This window comes from Parasteatoda tepidariorum, chromosome 1 (assembly GCF_982258835.1).
Source record: "Parasteatoda tepidariorum strain Cologne lab strain chromosome 1, Ptep-v5.0, whole genome shotgun sequence".
Classification (NCBI taxonomy): domain Eukaryota; kingdom Metazoa; phylum Arthropoda; class Arachnida; order Araneae; family Theridiidae; genus Parasteatoda; species Parasteatoda tepidariorum.
The window spans coordinates 41,340,801-41,352,825 of NC_141755.1; the positions used below are offsets into that span (position 1 = coordinate 41,340,801).

A 12,025-nucleotide genomic window follows, 5' to 3' on the forward strand; every position below is an offset into this window, starting at 1 on the left:
CATGAAATGATGAAATAAATAATATTCAGTAGCCTGCTTAACCCCCCATATCATTATATTGATAATGTAATATAGATAGTCTCATACAAGTCTTTCTATGTTAATTCATAGCTTTAAATAAACTTTCTTATTAATTTTATATTTAGAAATAGTTTTTTCATAAAGAGCCATATAAATTAAATATTCCAATTAAAAGAATATTTCTGAAATTAATGGGTAATAATTCTTAGAAATATACTTATTAAGAAAAATCCCTGCAGTCTATAAGGCATCATTTGTTAAAACAAATAAAGTAGTTTAGATTTTCTCCTTTAGATGGCAGTCTATTACATTAATAAATAAACATTGAAAAACACTTTGTGACAACTGGGCCATTAAATTAGCTTCTTGAGAAAATGTTAGTTACTTTAAAATTTTGCTAGGGCAAGTCAACAACAAAAGGAAAATCCAAATGATTCTAATTTGAAATCCATTGGGGTTTCTATGCACAAATCTTCACAGCAAAGTCTCTATTTGTGATTACAACAAATCATCTGAAATCATAATACAGTAGAGAATCAATTATTTGGAATGCAGCCGCTCTTTTACATTTGATTGAACAAGAAAAAGAATCCCACCTTCACGTTCCCAACTATTCAGCTTTAAAGATGACTTAGTCCTCCTAGTTCAAAATGGCAGGGAAAACTTTTCCGGCTTTGTGAACACCAAATGAAAAATTTTATATTGCACTGCTAACTATATTCTTATTTAATTATTAAATAAAAAATAGTATTTTAGCCGTTTTTGCATTTTTATGTATTTCCACCAACCTTCTTTTATTTAATTATATTTACAACAAGAATAGTGAAACATTATTAATAGTATTCCCTCTTATAAATTTAAGAGAAAACGAAATTAGCATGCCACTCCTTTAAGTTTGATGGCTGGCAACTCATCGAAAACCACTGTCTTTTTCATGCACACAAGAGAAAATATAGAATTCTCCTTGTTCAAATAAATGCTAATTTTTTAAAATCCTTAAAACTGTATAATTAAATATTAAACTTATTAATTATAAACTTGAAATTATTCAGTATAATATTATTATGTCACACACATCCATTTTTGCTTTCAATCCAAGGTAACGAACAAATCAAAGGAGCTTCAGTAATGTAGTAAGAACCGGCCATAAAAGATTCCTCAATTTACGCTTCAGTTTTCATGTTCTGCAGTCTGGCAGGCTTGTTGCGAAAATATTTTAAATCATTCTTGGGGTATTCAGGAATGTGAAAGTTTGTTTCAATTCACTACTTGCTTTATGGATTAAGTTTTTTTCTTCTTTTTACATTTTGTTTTCAGCGTGATATTTTATTTCATACATTTTTTACTTAACATATTTTTTGCTCAATGCGTTTTATTTTTGTTTCTTTTTCTTTTTTTGGTTGCTCCCCACACTATTGTATTGATATATTTTACTTTGGTTACATTAATACAATATTAATAAGCACTCCTTTTTGTGGATATAATCGTGTGAGCTGATGACAAGATATCATTTCATTATTTTGTTTTCTAGCTTTTTAATATTTTTTTAAAAAATATTTTATTTCATTGATTTTTCTTCTTCTTTCATTAATCTTTATTATATCATTTTTCATCTTTTCTCTACATTTTAAACTTTATATATATAAACATATAAGATCAAACAAGACAAACTTACCTTTATATCTTTAGGGTGCTCTCCTTCAGCAATTCTGACCATCCACAAGAACTTATTAATATCATCACCCGAATAGCCAATAACACCTCCAAAGATTACAAGAACATAATCAACGTCTAAGGACTTCATTATCTCATAAGCAGCACTTTCATTTGAAGCCATCGCTTTCCCAACCTTCAACAAAAATGATGCCAAAGATCAACAACTATACTTGTTCTTAAACAATTTTCCTGTAATAGCACAAAAAAGAAAAATTACCAGAGCAATGTGACTGTTATTCCAAGTATTATTATCTACTAATGTTGTACGATTTGCCATGCCAGCAATTTGATAACCATAATCCCACCAAGACATAACTCTTGCATCTGGAGCAGTGTTTTGGGAAAGCCAATAGTAAGCCTCACGGAAATCATCCAGAATTAAACGAGACCTGGAAATAAATATCATATCAGTTAGTCTACTTTTGGAGGTTAAAGACATTTTTCTTCAATCCAGCTTGATTGTTTACAAGGAGAAAAGTCCTCTTCTTAAAGAGAGTTTCTTTATTGCTACAATATTCTGTTTAATTTTAAAATATTTCTTTTTTCAATAAGATAAAAAATTATACCATGGTGCTTATTGTGTCTAACTGTATTATTTTAAAATAACCAAAAATTGAGAAATTTTTTTATATCAAGTTTTAATTTTTATTAGAAATTAATTGTATCAATACTAGTTCGATTGCACACCTATGGCATTTTTGATAAGCAACTGAGTTTGTGATGAATAAAGACTCCTTTCACCCATTGTGTTTCGTATTAAAAAACCCAATATTTTCCCTTGTTATTCAATGAGTAGGCCTCAATGACAAGTTAAGAGGATGCTATACAGCAGAAGAAACTTTTCATGACAAATCCTGTTTAACCTCTATTGGCACTTTAAAATTTCTTGTAATGAACATGCCATATTACAAGACGAAGGGGATAAATATAGCAACTATTGTATAAGTAAATGGAATTTAACTATAATTGTACTAAGAAGCGTTTTAGTTAATTGCACATTTTACACTTATGTTACATGAACTTCTAACAGTTTTTTCCCCCAAAATATCTTGCAATAAAACCAATTTAATGGTTTTGTGTACTATTAAAAAACAACAAATTAGATTTTCGATTCAAGAAGATTAATTGTACCTTAAGTACCACCCAGAAAGTTCAATAATGCTAACAAAAAATCAAAAAATAAAAATTATTTACCCATCAGCACTATAACTTGCTAAAACTATACTTGGACTTGAATAAGCATTACTGGTTACCCAAGTACAATGGACGGCAAACATCATTAAAATCATCATCAATAGTAAAACTACGATTCCTCGAATATTTGTACCAATGCCAATGTTGTCTCTCGACTGATCAGTTTTTATCTTTCGTATTTTTCCTGCCTGTAAAAAAGAAAACATTTTCTGGCATGAGACATAGAGAAATAGAATAAAAATCCTGCCAAAAAACAACATAACACTGAGTATAAGTAGTTGAGTGAATTTATTTTCAAAAATATTTAAAAATTGATTAATGATAAGTACTAATGTAAAAAAAGAATTAAAAAAAATTTCCATTTAAATTCTGAAATTGGGATAGGCATTATTAATTTCCTACCAGAATTTTTTCTTTCATTTTTTATTGTATACAATGCTTGCTAAACTTAAAAGTTCCGATTTAGCAGTCAAATATTTGGCTGCATATGAACCCAATCCTATATATCCGTAATTTTTCTAACGTTTACTTAGTTCATAATCCACAGGTAGTTTGAGACACATATTAATTAATAGACTTCAAGTTAAATATTAATTCATCATTATTGAACATCAGTAGTAGTTTCAAACGAAAAAAGTTTTTTGACCTTCATTAGAAAGGTCATTCTTGACTTATAACCATACACATACCTACAATCGTCAAATAGACAATTTTTGTTTACCGTAGTTATGCATTGCACATAAAATATCTATATTTTTATTTAGATATTTTTTGTGCAATGCATAACATTCAATAGGTATGCTATATTTGTTAATAATTGTTGTAAATGGATTGTTAACTAGCATATGAGTAGTTATTTAAAAGGTTTTATAAAACCTATTATGCAAATACTTTAATAAAACAAAAATTGACTATACCTTATCATACAAATTCTTGCCTTTCTTGTCAGTTCCATCACTTTCTTCAGAGTCACTATCTGACGATGAGGATGAAGTCTTTGGGGATTCATCGTCTTGCAAATATAACTCAATACACTGCGAAAAGGCTATTGCACTAAGTACGCAAACTACTGGAGTCAACGTCAACATTAGTCTAACCATGACACCAGCAAAATATACTGCAGTTATAGCATATAAAATAACTAAAAAGAAAAAAAAAACAGAAATTTTTAATATGCACAAAATATTGTGAATTTCGATAATTTTACGCAATAGAAAAATACTGAAAAATATGCAGAGAAAAATCAAAATAAAATATACAGAATGATTTATCTCAGCAGTTATAAATTTGGAGGGATAATAGGGCACATTATAAAAACCATCTCACATCACCCTATAGGCAGCAATATCATCACATGCCACTAAGAGCATTTCTTACTATGGTCCTGCTGTCCATGTGCAGTTGGACCAGTACTTTTATTTGTTGAAATTGTCACAGTTATTTGTTTTATAAAATAAAATTTTCCAAAAATTGCATTCAAACGAGCTAAGATTGGAGCTGTTTTATCATAGTTTAAAGATTTAGCGATTAATTTGCTGAGCTCCCTGATTTGATTTTATCAAATTAGTAAATTACGATAAAACACCTAATTTTGGGCCTACTGGAATGGAATTTTTGACAATTATTAGAAAACATGAATATATATTTTAAGATAAAAAAAAGTAACAAATACCTATAAACCGGGAGATATTAATAGGGAAATGCCTCTAGCAGTGTGCAACAATACCAGAGAAGCTAGGCTACAATTAAATTCTTATATGCATTGGTTACTGTGCAATTTTCTTCCATGGGTTAATATGTGATTCTCAATACTTCAATATGCCCTATTTCCCCTACAAGTTTGCAACATTTATACTGAATAAAATATCGAAAAATACTTACTGAATACTCGCTCATCATTTAAATTTTGAATACAATACCACAATCCAACAGGGAATGTAGCACTAAGAACATGCAAGTCGAAGAAAAATGTAAACCAAGTAGTTGGTTGATGCTCTGATACCGATGCAATGATTGGAATGTGTATTTTAGCATAACCTGTGTCCCATAAGGAATAAAATCTACCACTCCAAGGAGCTATATAGCCTGAAAATATAATATTTCTTTTAAAAAAATTATATTTAAACAATGATTCATTCATAATTATAAATAGATTTTTGATTTCACAATCATTTGAAATTATAAAAAAATGAAATTTTTATATCACAAAGTTATTTAAATTTACGGAGAAATTGAGGCGTTTTATTAGATATAGTGTTAGGTAATTTCATAATACCAAAAGAAGTCCAACATTTGTTATTAAATGCAATTAATTACTCTGAAATTAATTTCAAAAAGAAAATAATGTTTTTGAAATGCCCAGTAACATTAGCACACAGAATGACATTTCCTTCAATTAAGTATTTCTGGAAATTTTGCACTTATTCATTATTAAACATATAACTACCCGAGATACGACAAATATGCAGCAGTAAATTTGAATATCAATTATATCCAGCTGAATTGAAACTATAAGCTTATATTTGTTGTTGAAATAAAATAATTAAATATTAGTACAAGATTTCTGTTAATTTATAAGCTTACTATCACTGGATTAATTAATTCACAACAAAACATTTTTTAAAAAATGTGCGATGCGTCTTCAAAATATCCGAAGCAATTAGGACCAGACTTATTTGCGATAATTAAAATATTCAAATTGTACAGATAAAATTATTTATTAATTGAATTTTCAATAATAAACTCTAAAAAAAATTTTGTATTTTTAATAACAGTTTTTATTTAGGGGTGCACAAACTGCATGCCACATGTGGCCATCCAGTTGTTGAAGTATGGCCAGCAAGCAAGAAATATTCATTATACTTTTTTCTTCTTTTTTTGAAAAGGAACAAAGTCAGGAATTTTGATTTGCACAATTGAGACATCACTTTCAAAATTTCTCAAATTACACAGATTCCATCATAAATCTGTGCAGTTTTTCGTCAATTACTGTTATGGATTTACACATCGTTGTAAAAATTCTGATATTTTTTTTTTACATTAAGACACTTGAATTGTGCATTAAAAGAGCGCTTTATTTGTGCTGATTTTGTTACGAGCCTAAAGAATTTTTTTACTTTTCCTTTGGCAGTCGCTGCTACGCTTTTGCAAGAGGTTTTGAAAATCTTTAGATTTTTTATTACAATATTTTTACGATTTTAGAGTTTTAAATTGTGATTATTCACTTTCGACAGGCTTTATTTGTGCCAATTGACAGTTCAAGTCATTATTTGTGCCAATTGGCAGTCCAAGTCATTTTTTGATCGCTTTGGCAGCTAAATAATTTGCTTAATTTGTGATTTCACTTTTAATCTACTGTATGATTGATCTTGAGCAGTTTATGTATTTTTGGGCAGTCTACTAATTTCCACATGGTTCTTTGAAGATCTTAATATTTTTAATACAACATTATTACAACACACGAAATTTTGTGCATGAGTAAAGTACGGTTTACTGTTTTTTAAAAAACTTTATTTAAATTCTTTGGTAGCTGAAAAAACTGTCTAAGATTTAATATTCATAAAATCTCTAAAAACTCATTTACAATAATTGTTCTATAGTTAAAAAATAAGTCCCCAACTAATTTTGAGCTATAACGTGCTTGTTTTAAATCATTTTAGACAACCATAAAATTTCTTTAATTAAAATATTTAATTTGCATTTATGTTGTTCAAGATAAATATTTATTAATTTTACTTTTATTTTATGAACACTACAGTATATTATCTTTTAAATAAACCTTTGCATTATGTGATATAATAAAAAAAATATTACTTTTCCTCCATCTCTATTTTTTTTAATACTAGTTTTTTTTGATATTTACTTTTTGACTCAAAGGAATTTTTTTTTTTTTTAAAGAAGTATCAGTTTGGTATTTTTGAGGTAACATTTAACTAATTTAAAAACATTTAATTTTTTCAAATATATTACTAGGTTGATTTAGAAAAAGAATTTAGTATCTAAAATAATGTTTATTTAAAAATTACCATAATTACAGTCAACATGTCTAAATAATTGGGAAGGCGATTCTTCATTGGACAACCAAAACAATTTTATCTACAAGTGGCCTTTCACTAAAAAGGTTGTGCACCCCTATTCTATATAGTAATTTAATTTCAATATAATTGGTTAATAAATGTCTTTTCATCAAATAGGTATAAATATATTATATTTTAAAATTTACTTACAATGAAGTTTTTTTAAAAAGACAAACGTAAGAGAGAAAAAAAAGACTAACATAAAAATGTAATTAATATACGATTTCTTTTTTGTGGAACTGAATTATGACAGCATATTATTGAAAGGGGAAAAAAAATTTAAGTGTAAAAAAAGTCTGAATTGGCATTGGTTAACAAAATGGAGGTTCTAATTACTATAAACAAATTGTAAATCATTAAAAAAAATATATTTTTGCTAAGAAATAATTTTTAAAATATTTGAAAAATTATAAATGTGATTTATAAAAGTTAAATCACATATACCCATAGGCATCAGCTTTAGTCCTTTTTAACACTTACTTGTATTCATTAATAATTTTATAAATAATATAACGCCCAGTAAATGTTTTATTTAAAAATCTGATTAATTAATATAAAAGTAGAAAAAGCAGACAAAATTAAAATATTTAATTTGTCACACTTAAAGTTACCAACAGACGATTTAAGCTTATTCTGAGTAGGTTCGACACATTGAGGGAATCATTATCATAATTATTATTTTAATTAGACAGGAATCAAATAGTTCTTTCTACTTACAAAAAATATTAGCACTTACCACCATAAGTCAGCACAACAACTCCAAGAAATACTGAAAGACCGATGGCAGTAACAGCAAAAATGAAAACAGTTTTTAACTCAGATTTTGTCAAAAAGGATTGAAGGTATTTGAGAAAGGCATATGCATTGATCAGAATAAAAACACCTATAATACAGAATGACAATTAGTTTAAGAGTATGACTAGAAAATTATTATTCCTTTGAACAAATCAGTGTGTTGTTATTACCAGCTGATGCCATGTGTTCACTTGTTCTAACAGGTTGAAATCCTACAAAAGGTATTTGCATAGACAAAAGAAGACCAAGGATGAAGAAGGTTGTATAAGCTGAAAAATAAAGAGTATTTCAAATAACTCAAATAACTAGTGATTTTTTTTGTCGAAATTACAATAAAAATGCATTAAAATATACACCTTTTTTTGACAAGTTCAACAGAATATTTTGACTTTTGTGACCTAATCCTACTAGTTAGTAGAATATTTTTCACATGTTTTATATGCTATTTTTTGGATCAACTAATACAACATTATGAACAAACAGGGTCCAGTCCAGTATTTCAACTGAACTGAATTACTATTAATAATTATGTTTCTTTATGGTCAAAATAACAATAAAAATGCATTAAAAAAAAATTTTTTTTTTTTGATAACTTCAACAGAAAGTTTGTGACCCAAACCTACTAGGTAGGAATATTTTACATATTCTTTTGATTAACTATTACAACTTTATGAACAATCAGGGACCAGTAAAATACGCAAGTGAAAAAGTGCTACAGACATTTCTTTAACCCTAAATTAAACTGAAAGCATTAGGTACAGACCTGGTTAGGTCATAGTTTGGGAAGTAGAAAACACAACTTTTTGTTTCTACTTTGGAAGTGGGAACACATTTAGTCCAGTTCATTGTTGTTGTTAATTTACGTCGCACTAGAGCTGCACACTGGGCTATTGGCGACAGTCTGGGAAGCATCCCGGAGGATGATCCAAAGACATGCCATCACAATTTTGATCCTCTGCGGAGGGGATGGCACCCTCGCTTCGGTAGCCCGACGACCTGCACGCGAAGTCAAGGACTTTACGGTAGCACAGTTTAACGAGGACCAATACTGCACACCCTCGGTCCCTACGCAAACTGATCCAAGTGGTCACCCACCCGCACACTGACCGTAGCCAGTGATGCTTGACTTTGGTGATCTGCTGGGACTGATCTTAACGATCAGTCCACTGCGGGACTAGTCCAGTTCATAAAAGAGAGTGCAACAGTGAATCGATTAATAAAAAAGCATATTTCAAGTTCCAAGTGAAATCACATTCCATCCCCATATATTAGACGGCTAATAATTCTATTGCATTAAAAATCATCTACATGTGCCCATGTCATCACTATTAGGTTATGGCACTAAGAAACTTACAGAAAGCTTGTGAACAATTTTACTTCTTTGCCACCATCCTTTATATTCCTATCTCTTACACTCCCGTGATTGTGACATACTATCAGTCTCATCTGGTGGCTTCCAGAAATATTTTCAATGAGTGATAAAATTCTACAGATGAAATTTTCACTTCAGTTCCATTTCTGTGGATCTGAACCATCCTTAATTTATGGACATGAGTCTATATGTGCATTTCCACTATTAGATATAAGACTATGCAAATTGCAAATCTTTTAAAGACTAAAGACAATATATTTTAAAAAAATACTACATGTACAGTGTGTCAGTGATGACGGTTTACACCAACATTTTAAGTATCCTTTGAACAAGAATTAAGATTAGAGATAATTTATTATGATCTAAAACATAAAATATTTTTTTAAAGTAATAAAAAAATAAAATTTTTATATCTAACTAATATAATACTTTCATACATATAGGAACTACAGTTTGAGTACATCTAGAATATGAAGCAGTTCGCAAAATCTGGGTTGACAGCAATTCTGGATTATTGAATACTGAAAATATCTTATTTCTATAATATTTTATTTTCAGTAAAAAGGATTGCTGTTTAGTAAAACAGAATGTTAAAACTAAAAAGTCAAAATAATAATAGGAAAAAGACTAGATAGTTGTCTATACAATCTTTTTAAATATGAACAAAATAAATGATAAAATGACTCTTTTGTTGAACCTCAATGTCCCTCACTTTCTCAATGCTCCAATGAGTCAAGATTTAAAACAATTTATTTAGACAGTGAATATGAAAATATATTTTACACTTAAAACATCACTAAAAGAACTTACCAACATATATCCTACTAGAAAATCTTCCCATGAGTAAGAGTACAAATACATGAAGTGGTATTAAATTAATGATGAAAACATATCCACCCCATGCAGAAACCTATAACAAAAAGAAACAGTAAGTTTAAAAAAAATTAAAAAAATTATGATTAGATTTTTGGAAATATATTATTTTCATACCATGTAAAAATATGCAAGAGCTGAAAGAACAGACCAAAATATTGTGCCAGTTTTCACAGCTTTCACCTATAATAATAAAGTTTACATTGATAAAAAAAAAAATTATAAATGAAATATTAATAAGGAGTATTATAACTATATATTATTACAAATAGATGTTCACACAAGCTTAATATATTGTTATAAATTTATTATGTTTTCAGAAAAACAACCTTTATGAGCAGGGGGGGGGGGGAATAATAATAGAAATTCTCCGAATTTAAAATCTATCCATGTATGCATAACAAAAAAAATAGCATTTAATTTTAACATTTAACTTGCAATAATTGAACAAAGTACTTTTTGGTTAGAATGCCTACAAATAAAGAGATAAGATATAGAAAATTTTTAAATGAAAAAAAAAAAAAAATTTAAACTATATACAATGCTTTTTAAAGCTAAAATACATGCAAATACAGTTATCAAAAGTAATATATCCTAAAAAACATAGCGAAATATGTATTCATTAAGAATCTGGAAATTATGCAGGATTTATTTCAAACGGGAGTAGAAATTAAGAAAAATCAGTTCGAAGGAATTATAGAAAATATCACTAGTCCTTACACATTTTCACTGGTCTATTTACATGCCCCTGTTAGATTTTTTTGAAGTTAATAAAGTGAATTTAAGTAAAAAAAAAATTCAACATTGACTGAGAAAGTGTAATGTACCATGGTTAAGACGGAATATGTTATTTTTGTTGTTGTCAAAAGCTCATAAAACTATTACAGCATATTATCCCTTTACATCGACAGCTAATCTGAGACACCTGAAAATTATTTTATGGTGATTTAAGTAAACTTTTAGTGGCCCAGGACCAACTTTAATTTTGATCCTTCTTAAATATATAAAAGTAGGTGGTTCTAAACTCAAAAGTAAATAGCAAATTTACTTAAAGGAAATTCTTTTCTTATAAAAATATAGATAAAAATGCACATTGAAAATTTTATATAGCAAATAAAAATAATTTTTCATTCGCAAAAATTTGTTTAAGCCATTTCAAATCCTGTATGTTTTTAAAAAAGTTTAGATAGAATTCTAAAAATTTAAGAGATAACAAACTAATTTAAAATCAATTAACAAAAAAAATATAGATCTTATATTATTTAGAATGAAATGTAAAAAAAAAAATTTTTTGTCATAAAAAGGAGAAAAAATTTAAACACTTACCCATAAGTAGTAAGTAAACATCAACGCAAAAATTGCAATTCCTTCATTATCGTAGCTCCCAGCAACAGATCGACTGATATAACCAGGTACTGTAATAAAAGCAAAATTTAAAATTATATTGATTGCTAACTGAAGCAAGACTAGGCACTTAATAAAGAGCATTTCAGAAAAATTGGCACACATAAAGCAACAAAGTTTAAAATAATACCATATTTTCCTATACATCTCAACTTCAGTTAATAAATTCAAAGTAATGAGCTGTTATCAATGTAGGGATTTTAGCTAGGCAGGGGTAAGATATCAATATTCCACATGTATTTTCACTGGTCCATTTGCAAATTTCTATTAATTTTTTTAAAGAAAAGTTAATAAAGTGAATTTAACGTAAATATTACAATGCAAAGAATGTGTATGATCAAATATACTATTTTGCTACAAAAATAGACCAAAATGTAAACAAAAAACCAAAACAGCAACCTATCTATTTACATCAATTGCTAGTCCAAGGATGACTAATTGAGTTAATTTTTTAAACAAATTTTAGTCGCCCAGGCCAGGGTTGGCATGTTCAAATTAACATGATTTTTTTAATAATTAACTTATTATTTTAAATTTACATGATTAACCAATTACCATAATTAACATAGTTACC

At 28.2% G+C, this 12,025-nt stretch overlaps 1 protein-coding gene across 1 annotated transcript in view; it reads right to left on the minus strand.

Annotated features, from left to right (window-relative positions):
- Positions 1 to 12,025, minus strand: part of Stt3B (catalytic subunit 3B of the oligosaccharyltransferase complex) — a 28,914-nt gene that overhangs the window by 7,845 nt on the left and 9,044 nt on the right. Inside the window, exons 5-14 of the mRNA XM_043042714.3 lie at positions 11,374 to 11,462; positions 10,165 to 10,230; positions 9,985 to 10,084; positions 7,973 to 8,071; positions 7,744 to 7,890; positions 4,813 to 5,016; positions 3,849 to 4,072; positions 2,932 to 3,119; positions 1,955 to 2,126; positions 1,697 to 1,870 (exon numbers count right to left, since the gene is read on the minus strand). Coding sequence (XP_042898648.1) covers positions 1,697 to 1,870; positions 1,955 to 2,126; positions 2,932 to 3,119; positions 3,849 to 4,072; positions 4,813 to 5,016; positions 7,744 to 7,890; positions 7,973 to 8,071; positions 9,985 to 10,084; positions 10,165 to 10,230; positions 11,374 to 11,462 — 1,463 coding nt within the window. The remainder of the gene's footprint in view (positions 1 to 1,696; positions 1,871 to 1,954; positions 2,127 to 2,931; positions 3,120 to 3,848; positions 4,073 to 4,812; positions 5,017 to 7,743; positions 7,891 to 7,972; positions 8,072 to 9,984; positions 10,085 to 10,164; positions 10,231 to 11,373; positions 11,463 to 12,025) is intronic.